The following is a 26,490-nucleotide window of genomic DNA, read 5'->3' as shown; positions in this document are numbered from 1 at the left end:
TTCCACCATTTGCACCAATAGGTTTCTACTTACTCTGTGTTATCTTCCACCATTTGCACCAATAGGTTTCCACTTACTCTGTGTTATCTTCCACCATTTGCACCAATAGGTTTCCAATTACTCTGTGTTATCTTCCACCATTTGCACCAATAGGTTTCCACTTGCTCTGTGTTATCTTCCACCATTTGCACCAATAGGTTTCCACTTACTCTGTGTTATCTTCCACCATTTGCACCAATAGGTTTCCACTTGCTCTGTGTTATCTTCCACCATTTGCACCAATAGGTTTCCACTTACTCTGTGTTATCTTCCACCATTTGCACCAATAGGTTTCCGCCGCCGCGGTTGCAGAACTCCTGAGCAAAGGTCAAGTCTGCCGAGGCCTTGGAAAGCTTCTTCATAGACTGAAACGTCTCATCTGGATTCTCCGACTGAAGGTTACTGAAGACATCTTGAGCCATTTTACCCTATTTTGATTGCCCAAAAAATAATAAATAATTCTTATTTGAATACAACTGTTGTCAACAAGTTTGATGTAAAAAGCCTTTAAATAAAACTGTTACTCTCTTCACATTAGGCATTTGAAGCAGCCTTAAGCCCGGTTCATGCTTCCTGCGAATGCAAAACAAATTTGGCGTGAACTTGACGTCACAACTATCCTTTCACAGCGCTATTCGCAAGTGAGTTGAACAGAGCTGAACTGCTGCAAATATCAATGCAAATTTTGTGACGCCAACATTCGCTTTGCATTCATATTTGCAGGAAGTACGAACCGGGTCTGGTTGGTGTCTAAAACAATCTACACTTTGAGAAATCCCACTAAAACAACACCTGGACGAAGAGAAGCAAGTTATGGTGAAGCAGAATAAAACCAAACCACAGTGATTCACCAGGCTGTGAAGACCTCCTCTAATTTGAATCCAGCTCAGTTGTGTTACATACTCTTACAATATTGTATCTAAAATTTTGGGGGTTGAACAACGAGAAATTGAGTAGAGTGGGATTGGAACCAACGACCTCTGGATTAACTTACCGGTGCTCTCTACCAACCGTTAGCTTCCCAGGTTGTATCGTAAAGGGAGATTGCTAACAAAGGGCTAAATGGGGCAACAGCACCTTGATCCAAAGGTCCTTGGCTCAAATTTTCTCTTGTCAATTTGTCTTTGTTTAAAGGCAGTGGACACTATTGGTAATTACTCAAAATAATTATTAGCATAAAACCTTTCTTGGTGACGAGTAATGGGGAGAGGTTGATGGTATAAAACATTGTGAGAAACAGCTCCCTCTGATATGGCATAGATTTCGATAAAGAAGTAATTTTCCACGACTTTGATTTCGAGAACTCAGATTTAGAACTTGAAGTATCGAAATCAACCGTCTAAACGCACACAACTACGTGTGACAAGGTTTTTTTTTCTTTCATTGTTATCTCACAAGTTCGATGACCGATTGAGCTCAAATTTTCACAGGTTAGTTATTTTATGTATACATTGAGATACACTAACTGTGAAGGCTAGTCTTTGACAATTACCAATAGTGTCCACTGCCTTTAACACCAAAACCAAAACATTTAAAATTTACCCAATTTCCCTTGTGGTTTATTTTTGAATTAATTTACTGAGAGAGTCCATAGTTGAAACACTAAAAATGCTGTACCGCATCTTGATTCTAAGAGAAAAATTGAACGCACACAATTCCCCCACCCCCCCCCCCAAAAAAAAAAGAAGAAGCCAAAACGGCACAATAATTAGCAGTTTTGCCAAAATAAACAATGCGACACTTGAATGTTTTCCTTTAGATAAATTATTTAAAAAGTAAAATAAAATAAAAAACTGCAGAGATGGAAGGATGTATGAGGTCACTATACAATAGGAAAAGACTCACAGCAGAGTCGGACAGTTTGAGAACGATCCCGTTGGCGAGCTCGCTACGGTTCTCCTCAGTGATGTACGTGTAGGTGAGTTTGTCATCGTTTTTGTGCTGCAGGGCGTACTCCCCGGGGTTAGTCACATTGTACATGTGGCAGACCTCCTCGATGATCTTCAGAAGGGGTTTGTTCTGGGAAGCAAAGAAATCCAAAATAAGTTCAATTCAAATGTGAAGCTCCACAGACAGACCACAGCTTTCGTAGAGCAGAAAATGCACTGTGTAAATCTCATTTGAGCAGTGTTAAGCCCGGTTCATACTTCATGCGAACGTGAAGCGAATTTGATGTGAATTTGACGTCACACCCTCCTTTCGCAGCGATTATTCGCAAGGGAGTAGAGCAGAGCTCAACTGCTGCGAATTGTTCGTTGCGAATTTGTGACGTCAAGATTCGCTTAGCATTCGCATTCACTGGAAGTATGAACCGGGCTTTAGGCTGGATCCGAACTGGTGACTACGGCTGCGGCTACGACCGTTGCCAGGGGTACTGCTAAGGGCGTCCTATACTTCAATGCATGATGCCGCGGCGATCCGGCCGTAGCCGTAGCCGTTGCCGCCAATTCAGATTCGGCCTTAGTTCTGAAATGAAATGGTGGTTTACAGTTCCTACTGGAAAGAGATTTATGGTGTTACAGTTAACCTCACCTAATTATTCTCCATCCATGCAAAGTTTCAAATCCTACTGAAAAACATCATCAGACTTACATTTGAACATTATTTGAACACATTAAAAAAATGTATTTTGAGTTGTTTTACTTTTTTAACTAGGAATTGCATGTACTTACACGTACGTGTGTTCGATGTTCGATCAAGGCAAAGTCTGCCTCGATTGACGTCATGATGTTCGATCAAGGCAAAGTCTGCCTCGATTGACGCCACAAAAAGGGTAAGCAGAGTCACCCCCAAACAACTTATTTTTTAAACATATAAATCGTTACAAACAATACTTTATTGTTCATTAACATATACTCTAATGTTTAAAGGGGGAAAAAAAAAATTCCAGGTGACTTTAAAAGAACTCAGTATTTTTGTTTATGGCAAGACTGTTCAGATAGAATTACCTGATCTAAGCAATAAAGTTTGCCTCCTTTTCCCTCCATCTCGACAGCGAGACGGATGATGGAGGGATCACCCCTCGATGTGTCGATGACCGTCACACTACTCGTCATCTTGATGATTTCTTGAGTGAATCAGCGGGTGGGAAAAACCATCAGAGCACCAGTGGCTCAATCCCTTGATACTGCGGACCACTGAATGATAAGCAGATACTTAAATTGAAAGAAAAGTTACCAATGTAAATATTTTAAATACATTGTAATATAGTCACAATGTTACAATAAACAAAACAAAAAACATTTTCCCTCGCAAATTGTGTTGTCATCATGACCACAACATGCATATGAAAAACTAAACAAAGTTTGATGGTGTGTTAGGTCAAGGCGAAGGAAACACAGTGTGGTCAGATTCAACATTCATTGTTTCTCAAAATGTAAATTAATTCAAACAAATCTATTTCTATTTAGACCCAGTAAACTGGGGCGCTGTATTCCTTGACATTTTCTGTTTAGTGTTATACAGTATGACAGAAAATGTCAACATTTCGAAAAAGGAATACAGCGCCCCAGTTTACTGGGTCTAATTTCTATTTAACTTTTATGATAAAAACGTTGGGGACCAATACATTATAGTAATCAGTAAAGAAGACTACCCCTTTTTCATCTTGTTTAGAATTTAATTTTCAACAAGTGATCTAGCCCCACTTCACTTGTGTGGCCAAGGATAGCTGAATCCTGCCACACAAGTGGGGCTACAAGTGATCTTGTTTTTACAATATTAAGCTGTTTACAAAATTAATCATAATAATAATTATAATACAACTAATATAGTCCTAACAATAATATATTCTATACTATAAAAAAGTATAATTTAAAAATTATGTATCAATTAATTAATAAATAAACCTCTTATATTATGTTGCCTGTGCTTTGCAATAACTTTTGTTATTCAAAATTAATAATAATATTGTTTTATAAAAGGATGATTGCTCTACAATTTAAATTCAAACAAACAAACAAACTTACGATTAATTTATTTTGTATTTCAATCAATCAATAAACCCGGAAGTGTGTGACTGTGGTGAGTGGTGAGTTTCACTCTGTCAACAACGAAATCAGATTCTTCAAGATTGAGACCCGAGGGTGGAATAACCCAACATAAAAGTACACACTCAAAACAATTCAGGCTTTAGTCTGCTGTGTCACAAAGTAGTAAGACTAGAAAATATAATAAACTTGACAATCTTTACCTTGAGCACACAAATCTCCTGCCAAACACTGATATCTTTCTTACAACTAGGAAGGTCCAGGTTCACTTTCAAGTGCACAAACTTCCCATTGATGACATTTCAATGGTCCCCGGAATGTCTGTACAAATAGCATGTGTAGATGCACGGTACCAGTGGAAGGTTACGTTACCGCTAATGTGGTATAGCGCCCTCAAGACAAATTAACTTGTACTTGTAGAATTACATGCCTGAACCGACCATTATCAGCAAGGACCAGTCTTTGCTCTGTGCATGTACTAAGAATATTGACAAGGGCTACAATAGGCAAACTGCCAACTAGGCTTAGTAAAGCTTTGGAGGTCACTGGTTCGACCACAGTAATTTTGGCTTTGTTCAACCCCAAATCATTAAACAAAAAATACCCAGTCAGTTTCCCTTGACACAAAACAGCCAATAAAGGATGATCTCAAATATATAGATATTACAGTTTTCTAACAGCTGCAGCAGTTTATAGGAAACATACAAAAATATAACAAGTCTCTTTACTTCACGTTAAAACATGATAAAAATGGGTTTTCTCCGGAACGCTCCAAGCCAAATTCCTAAAAAACGTTGGGTCAAACAAACCTGTGCGACAAAGGAATCGTGGACGTCAGTGTTGGCTATTTGATGTGGAAAAAAGCGCCCTCAGTATGTAAAAGCTGGAGAACTGTGTTCAAACCCAATTAGGGCAAAATCGTGATCCCCTGGCTACCGCTTCCCAGGTTGTATTGTCAGATTGTAATTTGGGTATAGCTACACAGCAGAATGGACAAAGATTGTTGACAGAATAAACCATGTGACCTTTGTTTACAATAAGTGTGACCTTGTACATTTTTTGGCTAGTCTGGCAGGCAAGATAATACACTGGTCCTTTGGGAAAGTTTACATTTTGTGTCATAGTTTCCACATAAATCAAAGAGTTATGAAAGTAAAAGCTGTACAAGTTTTGAGATGTGCCCCTTTTCATCATACCAAAAGTTGATAGGAATTAGACAGTGCAATCTCCATAAAATATAAGACTTTATGTTTTCTTCCATTGTGCTGTGTACAAATCGTGCCTGCAGGAACTTAAGAAGTCCAGGCTTGGTGGCTCTTTTGTAAGCATGTGATTTCACAGGTCACATCGTCTATAGGGAGATCGCCAGAAATAGAGCTAGAGATAGCTCAATTTGTAGAGAGCTGGCAAATTAATCTGGTCGTTGGTATGAATCCCGCTCAAGTAAATTTGTCTTTGTTCAACCCACAAATCACAATTGTATAGCTTTATTTTCCTTTAAAAAAAAGGAAAAAAAACGAACAGACAACAACAATATCGGAGGGGGTGGGGGTATCACTAGCCTTGGGTTTGTTACAGTGACTGTGGAATGGAGCAGGGAAGGTGTATTAGAACACTTTGGAAATATAGATGAAAGCAACACAATGTATACACTTTCTTTTAATTGTTTTATTTACAATAAGTTAAAGTTTCGTTCACTTTTCACATACCACTTTAACCGCCCCTTGTTGGACTTCCAGACTAGAAGTTTTTATAAGTTGTTTCAGATCTTTAGTTTTCAAACATAGTAATAGTGCTACCAATTGGAACAAATATAAACAAAAGGCGTTGACGACTACTTGGTAAGCATAAGCAAGTAAAGCAGTTTTTGTAAAGTTTGAAAACTATTAAAGCCATCTTCACTTTCGGTACAGCAAAAAAAAAAAAGTTCACAGATTTACAAATAACTTACAGGGTTTACAGAAGGTAATGGTGAAAGACTTCTCTTGAAATATTATTTCATGAAATGCTTTACTTTTTGAGAAAACATTAAAACAATATCAATTCTCGATAGAGAGAATTACGGATTTATTTTGAACACATGTCATGACACGGCGGAACGTGCGGAAACAAGGGTGGGTTTCCCAATATTTTCTCCCGACTCCGATGACCGATTGAGCCTAAATTTTCACAGGTTTGTTATTTTATATATCAGTTGTGATACACGAAGTGTGGGCCTTTGAACAATACTGTTTACCAAAAGTGTACAATGGCTTTAAACACCTAATCATATAAAATGTTTCCAGGGCATAATTCTTGTAGCCCTGTTGATTTTTAACACCAAATCATTTAAAATGTTTCCAGGACATAATTCTTGTAGCCCTGTTGATTATCTTTAACACCAAATCATATAAAATTTATCCAGGGCATAATAGGCAAGGAGTAGGTTCCCACTCAAACAAATGAACTGGACATATCCCATAAATATGAGAACCAACATATCACCGCATCAGTGCAACAAGGTCCTAACTCCAATGCTTGGTTTTGTGTTAATTACTTTTTAAGGTTTGAGGATATTTTAAACAATCACTGGTTATTGATGACTTGTACTAAAGAATCATGAAGACATTTATAATAAAAACATTAAAGAAAGTGGACACTATTGGTAATTGTCAAAGACCAGTCTTCTCACATGGTGTATCTCAACATATGCATAAAATAACAAACCTGTGAAAATTTGAGCTCAATTGGTGTTCGGAAATGCGAGATAACTATGAAATAAAAAACACCCTTGTCACACTAAGTTGTGTGCTTTCAGATGCTCGATTTCGAGACCTCAAATTCTAAACTTGAGGTCTCGAAATCAAACTTGTGGAAAATTACTTCTTTCTCGAAAACTACGTCACTTCAGAGGGAGCCGTTTCTCACAGTGTATTATACCATCAACCACTCCCCATTACTCATACCAAGTGAGGTTTTTGCTGACAATTATTTTGAGTAATTACCAGTAGTGTCCACTGCCTTTAACATTTTACACTTTTTGACAGTTATGAAACTTTTACATTTTTTTTACACCAAAACTAAAGCATCTTTTGTATACTCTAGTTCAATTTTACAGAAAATGTGACATACAACCTTTTTGCACTGCCACAATGCTATTTAAATATTTAGCAATTTTTACACATGAAAAAAGGAGATTGGGGGAGGTCTTTTTGGAGCTGAAACAATTCGCCTTTTTAAATATGGCGGACACTATAGCAGAACTGCACTATTCGATTTAGATGTATCCAAACCAATTTACCCAACAGTGTCATAGTTTTGTGTCCACCATATCTAAGAATGGCTTATGACCTTCCAGGAGGATTTTCAGGTTTCATCTTTTCAAAACGAGACACTGATTGATGACTTCAAGGAGATGGTTGTTTTCTAGGGCAGCTGCCACTCGTTCCTTATCGGCCAGTTGTTTATTTACTGAGAGAAAGAAAAATGTATCAATCTATTTTTAGTAAATGCCTCAAAACATACCTGTGTAATAACAAAACCAGATAATTCTGTGCTTATTTCGAGCATTTATAAACAGTTAAATTTGACATCCTTTTTTGTGAACATACAAAAGAAGACAACGATTCAATGGGAGACTTTGGAACGCAAGGTTCTGAGCAGGCACACATTACCAAGAACAATGGATTTACCTGGGCCCAATGTCATAGAGCTGCTAAGCACAAAAATTTGCTAAGTATGAAATTTCTTCCTTGATAAAAACAGGAATACCAACAAAATTTCCATTTGTTGCATATTTCTTGTTACTGGTCTTGAGCTGTTGTTTGCTTATCCTGAAAATCATGTGGAAATTTTGTTGGAAATCCTGTTTTTATCAAAGAACAAATTTCATGCTAAGCAAATTTTGTGCTTAGCAGCTCTATGAAATTGGGCCCTGGTAAGTCTGCTGCCACCTGAGGTTTGCTAGGCACCAGCTAGACTGGGCCCCTGTCTTTATCCGCAAGGATCATAGAGTTAGATATAAGAACTAGAGGGCGCACTGGTGATGCTTCTTGCACAAACGCGAGAAAACATGCGCACCATTCTGCACGTGCGTTGAATATGAAGTACACGTTGGAGTTTGTGTTTATTGAACGCTGACGCGATCCTGTTTTGTCAACTTACAAAATGGCCGGACAAACACATGCTAAGCAATGCTGGTTTGTTCAACTTAGAAATAGGTTGCCTGCGCGCATGCCGGGCGCGTTTATAAGCCAGTGCGCCCTCTAGATTTTATATATAACTCTATGGCAAGGATAAAGACAGTTCCCTGCTGGCAGATCCAGTGATTCCATTGGATACAATGATATCATATAAACGTGCTGTGACATGAGCTTTCCATAGATGCCCAAAAAGTCACTGCTGTCACGTCCGCAATAAAATTTGACTGCGTATCTCTATATGGGTGTGTTCGTTTACCTTCCCTGGGTCGACCCCCGCAGTGCTCACTAGGGTGAACCCCTGACAAGAGCTTATCGAACGACCACACTCGCCCTCTCGTGGTGACGGCATGCTCCTCAGGTCACCCCTAAGTGACCCACTCCACAAGCGGGGCACTGGGGGCTGACCCGGGTGAGCCCCGTCAAAGCTATTCAAACGTACCGGGGCAGACCGGGTCGACCCAGGGAAGCTAAACGAACGCACCCTATGAAATGACTGAGGTCAAAGGTGGAAATACACGCCGGTCTGGAGGCAGGTCTCTGGCCTTATTCAAGTGTGACGTCAGATGTTCAGGCTGGGCAACAGCAGCCAGTCTATCCATCCAGGGCCCAATTTCCTAGCGCTGCTAAGCACAAAAATTTGCTAAGCATGTAATTTCTTCCTTGATAAAAACAGGATTACCAACCAAATTTACTGGTATTTTGCTGTTGTTTGCTTATCCTGAAAATCTTGATGGTAATCTTGTTTTTATCAAGGAAGAAATTTCATGCAAAGCAAATTTTGATGCTTAGCAGCTCTGTGAAATAGGGCCCAGGAAGTATGTCATGCGTGCAGTGCATACAGGTAGAACCAGTGTGAGTGTGGTGATGCATGATGGAACTGAGCATTTTCTGGATAGACCGATGAGCGTGCTTGATACGTTTGCCCATCCCAGCGCCTTTGATTAAGCCAAGGCGCTGGGGGAAGAGCAAACCATTGAGGTCTAGGAGATGTTTTTAATTGTTATGAATATTAATACCTGCATCTTCTGAGGCGTGACTTCCAGGATAGATCTTCACATCAACCTGCCAAGAAAGAACATTTTTTGAGAAATTTTATTTGCCAGCTCTATATCTGTGCCTGTTTTAGAGCATGTCAAGCACTTTTAATACTTTCTGTCTCCTTTTTCATTTAAACTATGTCCCATATGGATTTTTTTTATTTAATTTATGCAAGTCGCCAGACACACAAGGCCTGAAGGCCACTTCAAGGTGTGGGCTACAGTTTTTTTTTTGTCCAGAGGCCGTTGCCACCTACTCCTAGAGCTGAAACAGGGTTCCCCCTTTTACAGTCCATATGAATGTAGGCTTGGGTATCATCAGTCCAAAGCCTGGCCGGTAGTGCAGAAAGCACTACCTCCCTAATTTTATGAAGCAAGTGTCACGACCGGGATTTGAACCCACACTCTGCTGATCAAACAGCAGAGCTTGAATCCGGTGCTCTTAACCGCTCGGCCATGACACGCCACAAATAGAGTAAGGGAGTACTCTCACCCACAATGTTCCAATTTAATATTACACTATTTTCCTTTTGTACAGAATGACCCCATAAAATTTGTTTTTGTTTTTAAATTGACTGTTCGTTTTTATGTCTTTTCTCGTCTTTTGGGTATTTGTAGTGCCTTTTTTGGTAAATTTTTATACCTGCTCCCTTGTGTTATATGAGTATGTTTAACCTTAATGCTTTTTTCTCAAATTTTAATAGTTTTATAGTAATACTTATTGTATTTTTACTCTTTGTGTATATGCATTCGAATTCGGCTTTTTGGCCTCCATGTTTGCATTTTTAATAAACAAAAAAATAATAAAAAATCTTCACAAGAACTCCTGAGATTCCAAGAACACAATGTAGATACACACTGGGGAGGGGATGTCACATATCGAGCACCAAATGTAATAAAAAAGCTATCCATATTGGTTGTGTTCCCTGGGCAAATAGCAGTGTTGAATACAATACTTTTTTTTAAAGTTTCTTTTAAAGCCATTGGACACTTTCGGTACAGAAACAAAAATAAAAGTTCACAGATTTACAAATAACCTACAGGGTTTACAAAAGGTAATGGTGAAAGACTTCTCTTTAAATATTATTCCACGAAATGCTCTACTTTTTGAGAAAACATTAAAACAATATCAATTCTCGATATCAAGAATTAGGGATTTATTTTAAACACATGTCAAGACACGGCGAAACGTGCGGAAACAAGGGTGGGTTTTCACGTCATAGAAGTGTGATACACGAAGTGTGGGCCTTGGACAATACTGTTTACCGAAAGTGTCCAATGGCTTTAATTTCATAAATTGGCCAAAACATATTATCAATTGACACATGATGGCTTCACCAAGGTAAATGCTTAACTCAATTCAAAATGTTTCAATTTAAAGCAAATGCGAAATAAATTGTTGTGGTGCAATAATCGGTATGCGTTGTTTTACCGCAATGTCGTGACACAAATTCGACGCTTTATGGTGCACAGAATCTCACCTTGAATCGTGGGGGCAGAGATCTGAGAAGCTTGACGCGTATCGAGAGGCCGATGAGAGTAGCCATGCTGCAGTGTGGTATAGTGGGAGTAAACAACACCTTCACACTGTTTGCTCTATTATTCACCTGAGAGAAAGTAAAGAAAACAAGTATGAGAAGTGAGACACTAACCTTTGATTTCGTCTATTTGTGTAAGTCTCATTCCTTTTGGTTAAGTGCTGGTTGATTGTTTGTTGTTTTGATTGTTTGTAATAGTTGCTCATTATCTAAATTGTATGTTTTAACTGTTTTTGTCTTTGTAATGTTTTTATGAAATAAACCACAAATACACTACAAACAATGACACGAAGAGCCATTTGCGTCTTAAGACTTGAATATTGTCAGGTTCATTGACGGGCTTGATCGCAAGTTACCACTTAAACTTGCATTCATCAGACTATAGAGTCAGTTGCTGTGTCACATGATTCGCGGCAAGCTTTTGCTTAAGGAAACAAGTGTCATGACCAGGGCCCAATTTCATAGAGCTGCTAAGCACAAAAATTTGCTTAGCATGAAATTTCTTCCTTTATAAAAACAGGATTACCAACCAAATTTTCACGTGATTTTCAGAAAAAGCAAACATCAGCTGAATACCAGTAACAAGCAAGATGCAACAAATGGAAATTTGGTTGGTAATCCTGTTTTTAATATCAAGAAATAAATTTCATGCTAAGCAAATTGTTTTGCTTAGCAGCTCTATGAAATTGGGCCCAGGATTCGAAACCCACACTCTGATGACCTTTACAACCAGAACTTGAATTTGATGCTCTAAAACACTTGGACATGACACCAAACTGACTGTTTGAAGACTTTTTCATATTACCTCAACTTGTGAATGAGTGACGACATTTAAATCTTCTAAGCTGAGAGGGTGCTCCGGGTCGTTGATATGTCTGATCAGATGTAGAAAGTAAAAGTTAAGGATTGGACTGGAAAACATCTTCAGTTAAAAATTAAAGCATAATGAGAAGGCAAAAGACGTGCGATGCGGCAGAAAAAATGACAGTGAGTACCGAGCAGAAAATTGTATTTTTTGACGATGATTTTTAATTTCACTCAACAAAAAGGAAATATCCTGGTGTCATGTGTTTTCAGTAGGATAACAGGAAAATTGTTCACAATCAAAAACTAATTTGTTTTCTCTTCAAATCATCTATCCAATTATTTAACAATAACACTTTCACTTCATGGTGTGTTGAAATTTTAAAGTTTTGGTTTTACGTTGCGAGAGACTGTCCGCCATTAACAGTGCTTATGCATTCACAACATTGGAGCAACGTCACATGTTTTTACACCTTTCATTGGTTGGTATTTTATTGAATATGTTAAGCTAGTATGGCGTGCAAAATAAATCAAAAATACTATTCAATTACTACTTAACAAATTTAATTACATTTTTGTCCCATGGCATTATGGCTACTCTATTATAATCGAGAGATATCATAAGGCATGGTAGTTAAACACCCCACCCCCCTTAAAACACACACACTTCATAACAATCCGTTTTCCCCCATTTTAGACCAGTAATGTTTTGTTTCAGGAGATAAGAAACCAATCTATGATATATTCTCTTTAATATAGACGTAATATTTTTTATGCTTTCGGAATTTATTACGGTATGCAGTTAATACAAAAAAAATTGTTGTAATTTTCACTTTAAATATTTTAATTTTTTCCCCATATTGGCACACCATAGAATCCCAAATAGTATAACCACCTCACGTGATCCATCTAGTGACTAAAACAGAATGAAACTCAATCTTGCAGATAGTAATTTTGTTTTGAACTTTCCAGGTTGGATGATGTTTCTTTGACTCATTTGAATGTTGGCATAATAATGCACTAGTGATTTGTACCAAAAATCAATAATTTTTTAAATATTTGAGCATAACCAAGGTCAGCATGGTCAGGAAACTTTATTCTCAGCATGATTAAGCCTGATAAAAATACAGACCTTGAGTAAACTGCATAGCTTCTGCAACCGGTGCAGCTTGCAGTTGCACAATCTCGCGGTAAACGGTAATCAAAGTTGGGGGTTCGAAAACATATGAGGGTCGATATCGTATGACGCTACGATACAACAAGCATTATGGATGTATATCGAGTACGTGTGGAAAGTTTTGGTAGTGTAGTGTACAAAAGAAACTTCAGTTATTGCTGGCTAACGGTCGTAAAACTTTCACCTATCAACGCTGATTTGAAAAACGTATAGCATTAAAGAGGCCCAAAATACTAGACCCCCTATATTCTATAATAATAAGGCTCACATGGGAGCCTTTGAAGTTATACTTAAGTTATACTAATTACTATACTAGTTTCTAGAAGTAGCCATGCGCATGCAAGCATTCAATTTCGAATTCCATTTCCATCCACACGGGTATTCACCTGTCAAACCCGTGCTGTTTGCTTGTAAAACATAGTTCTTTATTCACTGCTTATTGTTTTGTTGAATTGTTTGGATTTGGAAATAAAGTGTATTGAATTGAATTGAATTGAATTGAACGACAACAACATCTTGTCCTTGACCACTGACATAAAAACGAATCATTTACAATTCAAAGGATATCGAAAATCTCCCTTGCATCAATCTCGTCCACTACATCCTCATTTTCTTCCTCTGCGGTTGTTTCGCGGTCCAATAACCGAGTATGAATCGTTGGATTTACGTTCTCAAGTCTTTCCGTAGGCGCCATGTTTGTTGTCGTGCTACTTGCACATAAGATATTTGATTGAGTAGAAAGCATGGGGTTGGGTGTTGGTGGGCGGAGTTTATTTCAGTGGCTAATGCAATCCAAGCGTCAAACTAGTCCGCGATGCACACGATCTACCGCTGGTCTATGGGCTCTACTCGTTGTATATAAACAACTTTGCAGCAATGGCGGCAGCAGACGAAAACGAAAATATTTTGAACAGAGCAAAGGTGATGTAATTTCATATTTTTTGTTGCACATAAAATAGAAGTTATTTGTGATCTGTATATCAGATTTTTTATTTTATTTAAGTTGAATATTGAAATGACATCAGTGTCTGTTGTGCAGTGAAGTGAGTGATGATCATGATGACAATGACATGATGAATGCGGTGAAATTAAATCTTCTTTCTTAATCTTTCTTGTGGGGGGGGCAGGTCAGGTCAGATCAGGAGGGGGGGCAAAGGAAGAAGGCCAGGGAAAAGAGCGGGCCTTATAATTGCGGGGAAAGGGACCTGGCATGCTCTGGGATAGGTAAAAGTAAAGGGAAGGGGCCCAGGGGCAGTGCGTGGGATGGTACGTAGCATGTGTCTAGGGGGACGTGGCCGAGCAAGTGGACGCAAAGCTCACGGGGAGCCTTATAGTTTCTAAAAGTAGCCTTTAGGCCTTTCAACGTCAATGATCTATGCTTGCCATTGCCTATGCCAATACCCTGTTGGGTAGGAGGGGTTGGGGACATGAATTGCTGTAGAAGTAATTATCAAACATAATATAATATTATTATTATTATTATTAATACTATATATAATATTGGACCTCAACAAATACAACTTGTACATCAAAAAGCACAGCTAAAAGTGAAACGATAACACAACGAACCAATCAAAATAATAATGAATGTAATAATTATTAAAAAAGCGCACAATAATTATTTTAAAAACCCAGAACAGAACGTGACAGTACGGCAACTAGATGAGCAAAAAAAAAAAAGAATAGGAGAGGAGCATGCTGGCATGGGGAGTAAATCAACTGAGGGAAACAACTGGACAGACCAACAAGAACAACTTATGTTGGTCAACTTATCCTCCACGAACTTAAAACTTTAAAGTTTTTCAAACTGTTCTCTCCTCAGAAAGCTGTTCAGGATCTGTATGACTTCAGAGACCACTTCTTTGAGAAGAATGATATTGAACGAGCCATTCATAAGACGGAGGAACTGGGTCTGGAGCTGACAAAGGTCGTCGCACTCTTAGACGAGATACAAAGTATGTCATTATCTCCATCAGGTTTTTAAGAAAGATTTAGACCCAGTAACTAAGGCCCAGTACTCCATTTTTCAAAATGTTGTCATCTTCCGTTGTACACCGCCCCAGTTACTGGGTCTAAGCAAGACTAGGATTTTGAAGTACGGGTGTGCAGGTTGCTGCTCAAGAAATGTTGTGCTCAATGGCTCTCGAGGTTGAGGGCACAAGCTCTGGTCTGCTGCTCAAGAAATGTTGTGCCCAATGGCTCTCGAGGTTGAGGGCACAAGCTCTGGTCTGCTGCTCAAGAAATGTTGTGCCCAATGGCTCTCGAGGTTGAGGGCAGAAGCTCTGGTCTGCTGCTCAAGAAATGTTGTGCTCAATGGCTCTCGAGGTTGAGGGCACAAGCTCTGGTCTGCTGCTCAAGAAATGTTGTGCCCAATGGCTCTCGAGGTTGAGGGCACAAGCTCTGGTCCGCTGCTCAAGAAATGTTGTGCCCAATGGCTCTCGAGGTTGAGGGCACAAGCTCTGGTCTGCTGCTCAAGAAATGTTGTGCCCAATGGCTCTCGAGGTTGAGGGCACAAGCTCTGGTCTGGGTGTTTCTGATCAGCACAGTGTGGTTTATAATAGATGTTAAATTTGCATCGCGGATAAAGAATATTCATTTTGCTTTTTACCCATACACCGAAGTGTGTTAGCACTGTATACTCAGTACTTTACCGAGTCCTGTGAAAAAAATATCACAGGCATGTTACTCAGGTGGGTTTCGAACCCACGACCCTTGCAATTCTAGAGCAGTGTCTTACCAACTAGACTACCGACGTTGCGCGGTAGCTAGAGGCAGTTCGAATCCTACGTGTGGTTTGTTGTGACACTTTGTGTCCTTAAATAAACAAGACACTAATCTGCGTCCCTTGAACGAGACCTGCCTTAAGCCATAGATCCTGTGTGTTGTGTTAGTAATGCACGTAACAGAACCCGGTGGACTTATTGTAATGAGAAGTGGTTAGCCCTGGTAGTCCAGCAGCCGATTTCACGAAACGCTAGGATCAATCCTATCTCGAGAGTTAGGACGAGTAACCCATCCTAACTTAGGATGGGTTCAATGCGTCCCACGTATTTGGATACGGATCAGAACCCGTCCTAAGTCCTAAGATTAATCCTAAGTTAGGAAGACATTGGTGAAATCAACGGCTGGTCTGATCGACAGCATATTGTGCCACAGCACCTTGTAAACCTTTACATTTTTTTATGGAAAGGCAGTGGTCTTATACTTTAAGAACATGTTGGGCATACCTTGCACAAAAATAAAATCCTGAGTACTTCGATACGCCCATCGGCTGCGATCAAGCTATGTAAGAACTCAGTATTACTATTAGTTTACAGAATTCTGATATCAAATTTTCTTTGTCAAACAGGCCAGATTAAGAATCGAGCAGAGTATATGCTCCAGCGTGGTAGAGCTCTGAATGTCATGCCAGAGTTCAGCTCTGAGGCTTTGGAGTGTCTGTCTAAGGCGGTGAAGCTGGATCCCAAACTGGTGGAGGCGTGGAACCAACTCGGAGAATGTTACTGGAAGAATAAAGACATTGAAGCGGCAAGGAACTGCTTCAACGGAGCCTTGAACCATGTAAGGGAATCCAGTTTGTTTTCAGTGTATCTATTTCTTTTAAAGGAAATACCTTTGGTAATTACTCAAACACTTTCACCTTTGAAATAAAATTTGCACAGGTTAGTTTTAATTGCATATAACTTTATTCAAATAGGATTAAAACAATCTAATGGTGAATAAAACAAAGGTAGAGTTTGCCTTCCAGTGTGGCTTGTTGAGAACTTGTATTCTGCTAAATCAATCACAAGAACCATCTCTGCCCTCACATGTACCCATTTACCCCTGGGTGGAGATAAGCAATAATAGTTAAAGGAACACAATGCCTTGGATCGGACGAGTTGGTCTATAAAAAGCGTTTGTAACAGTATTTTTATAAATTGCATATGGTTGGAAAGATGTTTTAAAAGTAGAATACAATGATCCACACAAGTTTGCCTCGAAATTGCGTGGTTTTCCTTTTACGGTGCGAACTAACGTGGGCGGCCATTTATCCATAAATGGCCGACTGTGTTAGTCGACGAGGTAAAAGGAAAACCGTGCAATTTCGAGGCATGTTTGTGTGGATCATTGTATTCTACTTTTACAACATCTTTCTACCCATATGCATTTTTATAACAAACGGTTACAAACGCTTTTCAAAGACCAACTCGACCGATCCAAGGCAACGTGTTCCTTTAAGTGTCTTGCCCAGGGACACAAGTGTCACTGTCTGGACTCAAACCCACACTCTGCTGAACAGAAACACCAAAGCTTGAGTTCGGTGCTCTTTACTGCTCGGCCACGACAGAATTACTTTTTCTTCCAATCAAATGCTGCACACTCCAATTAAGATTTGTCTGTAATGATATTTTCTTTCCAGTCAAGAAACAAAGTATCACTCAGAAATCTCTCCATGGTGTTGCGGCAACTTGGCAAAACGAAAGAGGAGAGGGCAAAGTTCATCCAAGAGAGCGTCGAGCACGCCAAGGAAGCGGTGCAGCTGGACTACGGCGATGGCACGTCATGGTGTGAGTAGAAAGTTGACCGTGGCTTCCGTTGCCCCTGGTCTTGGCCTTGGTGCCCCTTCATAAAAGTTTCAAATTGACTTTAAGATTTTTCAATGGGAAAATCTCTTTGCAAAATTAATATGGCCTTGCCCTTTCAAAGATGAAATTCTATGCATGAATACTCTACTCAATTTTGGTACTGAGTGTTTACAGAGCTGATTGGTCCTGGGCCCAGTTTCCTAGAGCTGCTAAAACAGCATATCTTGCTTAGCAGTTTTCTGTTAACCAACAAGCAGGATACCAGTCACAGATTGTAAATGCGGAATAATATTTTGACTGGTTACTTTATTCTGGTAAAGCATATTATTCGTCATGTGGTTGAGCAGCTCTATGAAATTAGGCCCTGGTTTAAGTTCAAGTTAGTTTGGGAAGTTGGCTTTGAAAGTATGATTATGAATTGACTGCGGTAATTTTTTTTTTATTTTTTTTTTTTAGTACTTTCCCGAGTCCTGTGAATTTTTTTTTTTTTTTAAATTAACATCTATTATGACTGCGGTAAGTTTTTCCAGAATTTCTGTAAAAAAAATAGTAGTGAAAAGCTTGAACATGTTCAGGAATTCTATTGAGGATTTTACTGGTGTGGAAAAGTGTGTGTTTAGGTATGAGAAGATTTGTGGGGTCGGGGGGGGGGGGGACACAGCCTCTTCCATATACATGTACACCATAACTGGCAGACAACTTTTCAGCTGATCAGCTGATTTCCTTTTTTTCTTTTCAAAACAGTGCCATAGAAAACTGAAAAACACTGACAAAAGTTAGTGTGATCGGCCATTTCCATTTTTTTTTTTTTGCAATTAGAAAGTTGCATGTCTGCATATACATGTATCAGGGATGGTCTTTTTTTCTTGGCCATATTTATAGATTGATGTGCATGCGGATTTGACGTTCGATTGTAGTTTTTGTTTTTGTATTCCCATCCAGTCATCGCTGGCAATGCGTACCTGACAGTGTTCTTCAATGGAGGCCAGAAATCAGGAATTCTCAAGCAGTGTCTAGGTGCCTACTCACAAGCGGTAAGCAACAGGGTGGAGGCAAGGTTTTATTTAGCCCGGATTTGTATAAAGGGTGTCCAACTTTGCGGGAAGCTAAAACCTGGTTGCCGAAATTGTTAACTTACTACGTAAATGACAGATAAAACGGGTGTCCAAATTTAAAGGAACACGTTGCCTTGGGATCGGACGAGTTGGTCTTTGAAAAGCGAGTTGTTCCTTAAAAGCCATTAAACACTTTCGGAACAGAAAAACAAAAAAGTTCACAGATTTACAAATAACTTACAGGGTTTACAGAAGGTAATGGTAAAAGACTTCTCTAGAAATATTATTCCATGAAATTAAATTCCATTAAAACAATTATCAATTCTCGACAACGAGAATTGGGGACTATAGTAAACACATGTCATGACACGGCAAAAATGTGCGGAAACAAAGGTGGGTTTTCTCCCGACTTTGATGACCGATTGAGCCTAAATTTTCACAGGTTTGTTATTTTATATATAAGTTGTGATACACAAAGTGTGGGCCTTTGGACAATACTGTTTACCAAAAGTGTCCAATGGCTTTAAAACATGGTGTCCAAAAGACACTCAGACACCCCTCTGGCTTACTTTGTGGATGGAGCAGGAGGGGGTGGGAGGAAGACAAATTTTGTTGATTTTGTTATAATCAAAATATAACAGGCCTATGAGTACCTTGGGTAAAAAGTAGACCAGTTTATAAAGTACCAAGGCTGACCTACTTGTACACATGGTGTAGGCTTTAATATACTTTTGAGGTCTTTTTAATAATTTTTTTAAATGATTTTGTGCAATGGCCTAAAAGTAGAAAGAACATCTTGCCTGATGTGAACTGAAGGACTTGTAGATCTAAGTTTTCAAAGGCTATGACCCGCTGTGATTATATTTTGAGAAAATAAAATTAGCTGTTGCAAACAACTTACCAACCGAATGGACCGATGATAAAATGCCAAAAATAGTTAATGGCCTGACGTTTCGACCCTAGCAGAGTCTTTCTCGAAGGCTAAAATCCTTCAAAATAAATTGTGATTGTATTTTGTGACAACTATACACAAGGAATGACGCAACAGTTTTGCAAAGTCTAACATATACCCCGTGCATAAGGTGGAATGCATCTAGCTCCTAAGAATGCGTCTACCATTTCCATCATGGTAGTCAATTCATCTGTGCACAATTTTGACTCGCAAAATGGCGGACAAGTTAAGCGAGTGTTACTGCGCTGCGTGTTTTGCAAGGGGTCTATCAGTAGTTTATTTATTTTCCTTGCAGGAGAAGGACACAGTTCAAAAATCAAATCCAGATTTGTATTTCAACAGAGCAACAGTGAGTAATCAATTAATAGTTTGTGTGTCCATGGGTGGATTTCACAAAGAGTTAGGACTAATCAAATCTCAAGTTAGGACCAGTTACTCATCCTAACTTAGGACTATCCATGCAATTTGTATATCTCCTAGGACTTGTCCTAAGTTAAGACTAGTCCTAACTCTTTGTGAAATCGACCCCATGACCTGGTTATTCAACTTTATAGGTGCCTACAGTCATATTTTCTCTGGTACTACTTCTTGTTTCTTAATTTTTCTCCTCTCTCAAGAAAAGCTGCTTTGCATCTAATAATAATCATACTAGAGCATTTATGAGGTGCTACATAAAGAAAAGAGCACCTAACAAAAGGAGGGTGAAAAAATAAACAAAAACTAATACAAAAACAATCAAACGAATAGCAAAGAACACAACACAAAAAGAGGAGCAAGTTAAGATGGTTGTGGCAAAAGAAGTTTCTTGAGGAGGCGTTTGAACACAGCCAATGACGTCACTTCTCTTTAGACTTGTTGGTAGGGTGTTCCACATGAGTGGTGCAGCAACTGCAAAAACAGTATTGTTTGAAACATTGTGTGGATAAATAAGAAGAAACTATGGCTTCGTTCGTTTAGCTTCCCTGGGTCGACCCCGCAGTGCTCACTAGGGTGAGCCCCTGACAAGAGCTAATCGAACGACCACACTCGCCCTCTCGTGGTGACCGCATGCACCTCAGGTCACCCCCAAGTGACCCACTCCACAAGCAGGGCACTGGGGGCTTACACGGGTGAGCCCTGTCAAAGCTATTCGAACGAACCGGGCAGCCGGGGTCGACCTAGGGAAGCTAAACAAACGCACCCTATAAATAAAAAGTAAAGTTGCGGGTACAGCCATGTTTAAAACCCTTTTGTGTGAGTGTTGGCTCTGAAAAGAGTGGTCTCGATTTCATACTCTGCTCCTGTTTAAAGGCAGTGGACACTATTGGTAATTACTCAAAATAATTATTAACATAAAACCTTTCTTGGTGACAAGTAATGGGGAGAGGCTGATGGTATAAAACACTGTGAGAAACGGCTCCCTCTGAAGTGCCATAGTTTTCGAGAAAGAAGTAATTTTCAATGAATTTGATTTCAAGACCTCAAGTTTAGAACTTGAGGTCTCGAAATCAACCATCTAAACACACACAACTTCGTGTGACAAGGGTGTTTTTTTCTTTCATTATTATCTCCCAAGTTCGATGACCGATTGAGCTAAAATTTTCACAGGTTTGTTATTTTATGCATATGTTGAGATACACCAACTGTAAAGGCTAGTCTTTGACAATTACCAATAGTGTGCACTGCCTTTAAGAGATTAACACATGGTTGTAACCAAAATGTTACTATTTATTTATAGTTTCTTATATGCAAAGAACAGCATTCTAGGCCTGTCTTTACAAAACGCAAAGTTCATCATTTTCCCCCCTCCATCATTTATCTGTTGATAGATTTTCAAGTTTCAAGAAGATTATGTGGCTGCGTTGGATGGTTACAAGATGGCCCAGTCATTGGATCCAATGTCGTCGGAACCAAAGGAGAAATTATCGGAACTCATCACATACCTCCAAAGAGTAACACAATTAGTTCAGCAAAAGGTAACAATATTTGGGTTTTCAAACCCGATCTTGACACTTTTAAAAACTCACTGGACACTATTGGCAATTATTCAAAATAATTATTAGCTAAAACCTTACTTGGTAACAAGTAATGGAGAGCTGTAAAAAACATTGTGAGAAACGGCTCTCTCTGAAGTAATGTAGTTTTTGAGAAAGAAGTTATTTCTCACTAAAACATTTGAATTTGATTTCAATACCCTCTGAATTTGATTTTGAGGTCTCAAAATCAAGCGTCTGAAAGCGCACAACTTGTGCAACAAGGGCGCTTTTTCTTCCATTATTCTCTCGCAACTTCGATGACCAATTGAGCTCAAATTTCTAGTGTCTAGTGTCTTTATGTCCTTAAGCAAGACACTTGACCACTATTGCTGTGTATTCGGATGACGTCACTTTTCGAAGCTTGTGAGATACGCCAGAGATCTGCTGTTGAGCCTAGGTACATAATCACCTGTGACCCCTGCATTAGTTCACATGACCTTCATGATTCTGGAGATTCACAGTTAAATTCAATGTTCTTGTGTATACATAATATAAAGCCAACATTTGTCCTTATCCTTAGGACATGGGATAAGTCTAGGTTACATAGGGCGCCACAGCACCTTATATGGTGCTATGTAAATGAATAGTTCTTTTACTTAAAAAACAAAGCTCTGCATACCTTGCAAACTTGACTCCACAAAATGGCGTGCCATGTTAATTAACGATATTGTCAAGGAAGACCATGCAATTTTGAGGCATACTTGTGTGGATCATTATATTCTACTTTTAGAATATCTCTCCAACCCTCAGATTTTATAACAAAACAGTTTTGAACTCTTTTCAAAGACTGACTCGCCCGATCCAAGGCAACGTGTCCCTTTAAGGGGCCATGGGCATCACTCAGTGAGGGATTTGAGAGCTGTATAGGAAGCCCCTAGTATTTTAGGGGTTAACAAAATATGAATAAAACATCTGTTTAACTTATGAACTCTCTCCAATATAATTTTAATGTGTTCGTTTTATTTTTACAAACAGGGTAAACTCAAAGCCAAGCGCCTTCATCAATTAATAGCATCAATTAAAGAGTCTGACTTGGGTCCCTACGGTGGCGGCTCCTACACCCCACCAACAGGGGACCCTGTGAAGCTGGAGGTCACCCCGCTCTCCAGACTGAAGCCAGGACCCAATCCAGAGAGGGTGGTTCTTGGAAAAGTTGTGTGCAGCGTTGGAAGTGACAAACCAATACCATTGTAAGTATCATTTCTTTTCCAAACCTTTGTGAAATGAGAATATTCCTAGTCAAATATAAAGTTTCAGACCTGCAGCGGTAACATTTTGTTTCCAATCTAACGCTTGGTGTCATAATTTTTGGTTGATTTTTTTTCCCTGCAGTACATTTGCAATGGTGGATGCAGAGGGTACCTGTTTTGCTGTCAATATCTACAACATTGCACAGGGTCAGGGTACCATCATAGGAGACTCGGTAGCCGTCCCCGAGCCTTACGTTCAGAGTAACGACTTTGAGTTTGATAAGAAGGTGAGTAATTCTCTTGAAAGCGTTGTTGAATGTTTACACTGAGGTATCCACATAGAGTCTCCTGACGAGCTAGCCATAACGTTGAGATCGATTGAGAACTCACTCCGCGGTAGTGAAGTTTACGCACAGCTGATCAACCCATATCGCACCTGACCTTTTGGAATCCTCCTGGCGGACATCCAAATCGTGGCAGGAGGAAAATGAGCTACGCAGACACCATCACCAAAAACATGTCTCAATCTAAACGAGACCCAATAACTCATGAGGGATGAAGCAACCTGGCACGATTTCATCAAAGCTGCTTCTACTATTACGTCCAAGTACGAAGGATGATGATGATGAGTGAAGTTTATAACGAGAAGTCTCCTCGATCCACTAAAGCTCAAAGTAGTAGTCTCAGCCGATTGCCTACCTTCCGCACAGGTAGTAGGCAAAAAGCAGAACAGTTCTTAATCTTTTCAGAACTGAGAAGTCTCCCGAATTCCCCAAATCTACTCTGGGGTAGTAGAATATAAAGCAAGACGAGTTCTCGAAAGAATAAAATCTTCCCAGCAAGTAGACATACACATGGTGTTATCGCAAACCAAATATACATTTATACCTCACCATGCAAAGCCTCAAATCCCATACACATACAAGTCATTTCAACAATGGAAAGATATCACAATTTGATATTGTTTTCCTGATTGGACAATTTAGTATGATTCTTGAAAATTTATTTATTTGGTTTGCGGTAACAACGTGTGTATCTACTTGCCACGTAGAGTTTGTTCTTTAGAGAACTGTCTTGCTATATTATATTCCACTACCGCGGAATATATTTTTTCATTTTTCGGGAGACTTCTCAGGTCTAAAAGGAATTCTGTTCTGCTACCTGGGCAGAAGGTAGAAAATCGACTAGGAAGACTACTTGAGCTTATACACCAATTCAGGCGCGCAGTGTTGAGCACCGTGCGCCAGTGCTGAGGTGTACATGTGCCTAGTTTTGTGCGAGGAAATCATGTTTCTTTTCACTCTTTATTGAAATGAAATGTTTTCCTCAACGACTATCACATTTTCCTTAACAGGACATCATGATATACTAATGAAGATCACTGACTACAAAATTTGCAACTAAATAGAAACCGAATCATCTTGAAAACAGTGCTTGTCTTAGGTGAATTAGGGGGAAAAGATGCGGAAACTGCATAATACAGTCACACTAAAATGAGATTTTGTCAGAATTTCAGTATTTTTCTTTGTGCTTAATTAAAAAGATATACAGCAGGAATGTAGTAAATTGTCATACCATGCAGCCATGTCAGAGAAATCGCATAGATTGTCAAGAAATACATTAAATTTCCATAAAATAAAAAAAAGAAACATGATTTCCTTATGTCTCTGTGCACAAAACTAGGCACCTGTTACCTCAGCAATGGCCGCAGTACTCAATACTTGCGCGCCCGGTGTGCGCCTGAATTGGTGTATAGGATTGTTTTTTACTGCACTAGCGCGGAGTCAGTTCTGACTTGGTCTCAACGTTTTGACTAGCTTGCTCTAGTCATCGTCAGGAGACTGTCAGGAGACTTAAACATTACAAATGAAGTAGTCACTCATTTTTTTTCTCAAGATGGGAAGGTTGTTGAAAAAGTGTATGAGGTGTTGGTAATTTGGTTTTTTTCCCATGATTTGTTTGACCTCTAGAATATAAAGTTCTCTAGTATGAGAGTTGACACGCCTGTGGCACTCGTCGTCAATGCGAAGAAACTAGGACTAGAGAAACAAGCCCCTGCCGAAGTCTCGCTGTATTCCAAGAGTGAATGAAAGAATGTCTACCACTGGATACCCTGATGAATGAGCCCAGTTGTCGTGTGTCACTGTCTACTGTTGGCAGGAAGATTTGTAATTTTATTTATTAATTCTGGTTGTGAAGCCACTGACTCTCAGAAAAGCTTCGCAGTCAGGTAGGGACTGGAAACATAATCCACATGCAACGCTCCAGTTGATTTGAACCCGTGTCCTAGGGGTGGGTTGCAAGGAAAAATACCACTACACCAAGTCAATCACCCAAAGTAGCTCAAGTTCCCTTAGTTTATTTACCGAGGCCATTACAAAACATTTGCGAAATGTACAATTTTGCCTATTGGGGATTCTCGGGGTACACAGCTAGCTGGGAAGTTCTTTGCCTATTAACCCTAGCCTGGTACTAGGGCGATTACATTGGCTGAATTTTCTGCCTGTGTATTGGCAGGGCGGATTAAATCAGACCTACATATAATGCAATGTATTGGTTATACAAACAAAAAAAATCAATTTTGTGACAAAAATATCGTTTTGGACGTCCGCTTTGAAAGGATGTACACCTTGACTGCAATCATAATTTAAATAATTTTTATTTGCAATTTCTAAAACCTGTATTTTACAGTTTATAAACGCATGGTATTTTTTAAATACAGGGCACTGCAGCTAGTATTTTTAACTTAGAACGGAGTTTGTCAACAACACTGAAGAGGTTGTTTATTTTAAAGCCATTGGACACTTTCGGTAAACAGTATTGTCCAAAGGCCCACACTTCGTGTATCACAACTTCTATATCAAATAAAAAACCTGTGAAAATTTAGGCTCAATCAGTCATCGGAGTCGGGAGAAAATAACAGGGAAAACCCACCCTTGTTTCTGCACGTTTTGCCGTGTCATGACATGTAATTCGTAATTCTCGACAACGAGTGTTGATAATTGTTTTAATGTTTTCTCGAAAAGTAAGGCATTTCATGGAATAATATTTCAAGAGAAGTCTTTCACCATTACCTTCTGTAAACCCTGAAAGTTGTTTGTAAATCTATGAACTTTTATTTTGTTTGTCTGTGCCAAAAGTGTATAATGGCTTTAATGCACGGCTGCAAATTAGGGGCGCCCAGTCATTCAAAAAGTGAATTCAACCCACCCGAAAAGACTTTCTGTCCAGTTTTTATTAGGCTAATCCTCAGCTCAAAACTATTTGTTGGAGTACGGAAATTAAGTATTTCCTTACTTCCTCAATGAGGTATGTCAATTGTTAGCACAAAGATTTCTCTAATTGTCGTGAGCACACTATTTTTATGAACAAAAGAACAAAGCAATGAAAATTTAGTCAATGATCGGACAAAATACGTATGGCAGCCTTTCTATTTTGAACTTCACAATACATTTCCATTGTAAATATTTGTACAATGCCGTTTTGTATATTAATTTTGGTTTGTTATCATATTTTGTATAGAAATGTATGCAATATGTGTAAGAGTTTGTTGTGTTGTGATGCTGTCAAGTTTGAAATAAATTTTAGAGAAAACAGAAACAACAGGTGCTGTATGGCCCCACTTTCAGTATGGTTCTTTAGTTGTTCACAAAAAGGTACAATTGTGACCCGCTCTGAGAAAATGAGTCAGATGTAGGCAATTTCAGGAATTGAGTTATATGCATGGCTGGAATAAACACATCAGCAGCAGTAATTTGGTATGTGTCTAAGCTTTTGGGGTGTATCGCGTTGCTGAGTTACTCCCGTTTGAAATTAGCCACTACACCATTTTTTGTGAAAAACGAATTACAAGTAAAATGATATTTTAAACTACCATTGGGTGCAAAAGGATACAAATAAGACATAAGTATGATCACAAGGTTGTTGTAATCATAGCTTTATTGG

The 26,490-nt window shown here is 39.1% G+C and overlaps 3 protein-coding genes across 8 annotated transcripts in view; 1 reads left to right on the top strand and 2 right to left on the bottom strand.

Moving 5' to 3' along the window:
* LOC117289554 (engulfment and cell motility protein 1-like) overlaps nucleotides 1-4,318 on the bottom strand; it is a 32,851-nt gene extending 28,533 nt beyond the window's left edge. For 2 of the 5 annotated variants that reach the window (XM_033770709.1, XM_033770711.1), the window contains exons 1-4: nucleotides 4,232-4,317; nucleotides 2,988-3,194; nucleotides 1,885-2,058; nucleotides 298-467 (exon numbers count right to left, since the gene is read on the bottom strand). In XM_033770709.1, the coding sequence (XP_033626600.1) occupies nucleotides 298-467; nucleotides 1,885-2,058; nucleotides 2,988-3,095 (452 nt within the window). In that variant the 5' untranslated portion in view covers nucleotides 3,096-3,194; nucleotides 4,232-4,317. The other 3 variants (XM_033770710.1, XM_033770713.1, XM_033770712.1) reach the window with 3 other exon arrangements.
* A 2,646-nt stretch (nucleotides 4,319-6,964) lies between these two features.
* On the bottom strand, nucleotides 6,965-13,564 carry LOC117289378 (MIP18 family protein galla-2-like). The gene is made up of 5 exons (XM_033770476.1): nucleotides 13,333-13,564; nucleotides 11,590-11,669; nucleotides 10,728-10,853; nucleotides 9,226-9,271; nucleotides 6,965-7,478 (listed from the first exon to the last, which is right to left on the bottom strand). Exons 1-5 carry the CDS (start codon nucleotides 13,508-13,510, stop codon nucleotides 7,381-7,383), a joined length of 528 nt encoding a protein of 175 aa, XP_033626367.1. The 5' UTR covers nucleotides 13,511-13,564; the 3' UTR covers nucleotides 6,965-7,380.
* A 26-nt stretch (nucleotides 13,565-13,590) lies between these two features.
* On the top strand, nucleotides 13,591-25,397 carry LOC117289377 (tetratricopeptide repeat protein 5-like). 2 transcript variants are annotated; one of them, XM_033770474.1, is made up of 10 exons: nucleotides 13,591-13,686; nucleotides 14,588-14,720; nucleotides 16,115-16,326; nucleotides 17,168-17,315; nucleotides 18,276-18,367; nucleotides 19,636-19,689; nucleotides 21,149-21,295; nucleotides 22,331-22,545; nucleotides 22,688-22,832; nucleotides 24,516-25,397. In XM_033770474.1, the coding sequence occupies exons 1-10, from the start codon at nucleotides 13,642-13,644 to the stop codon at nucleotides 24,633-24,635; spliced, it is 1,311 nt and encodes a 436-aa protein (XP_033626365.1). In that variant the 5' UTR covers nucleotides 13,591-13,641; the 3' UTR covers nucleotides 24,636-25,397. The 2 variants fall into 2 exon arrangements, with proteins under 2 accessions (XP_033626365.1, XP_033626366.1); XM_033770475.1 differs by lacking the exon at nucleotides 13,591-13,686 and adding an exon at nucleotides 13,819-13,847.
* Nucleotides 25,398-26,490: the final 1,093 nt, after the last annotated feature.

This window comes from Asterias rubens, chromosome 4, assembly GCF_902459465.1.
Source record: "Asterias rubens chromosome 4, eAstRub1.3, whole genome shotgun sequence".
NCBI classification, from domain to species: Eukaryota; Metazoa; Echinodermata; class Asteroidea; order Forcipulatida; family Asteriidae; genus Asterias; species Asterias rubens.
Note: the sequence above shows the minus strand (reverse complement) of the source record. Positions and strands in the feature narration are given on the sequence as shown.

Excerpts from the sequence above, each read along its gene's own strand:
- LOC117289378 (XM_033770476.1), bottom strand. The coding sequence starts at position 13,510 with ATGCTTTCTACTCAATCAAATATCTTATGTGCAAGTAGCACGACAACA. Across the intron at positions 11,670-13,332 it reads TGATGCAAGGGAGATTTTCG|ATCTGATCAGACATATCAAC; the intron begins ATATCCTTTGAA and ends TTTACTTTCTAC. Across the intron at positions 9,272-10,727 it reads CTCTGCCCCCACGATTCAAG|GTTGATGTGAAGATCTATCC; the intron begins GTGAGATTCTGT and ends CTTTCTTGGCAG.
- LOC117289377 (XM_033770474.1), top strand. The coding sequence starts at position 13,642 with ATGGCGGCAGCAGACGAAAACGAAAATATTTTGAACAGAGCAAAG. Across the intron at positions 14,721-16,114 it reads ACTCTTAGACGAGATACAAA|GCCAGATTAAGAATCGAGCA; the intron begins GTATGTCATTAT and ends TTTGTCAAACAG. Across the intron at positions 17,316-18,275 it reads CGGCGATGGCACGTCATGGT|TCATCGCTGGCAATGCGTAC; the intron begins GTGAGTAGAAAG and ends ATTCCCATCCAG.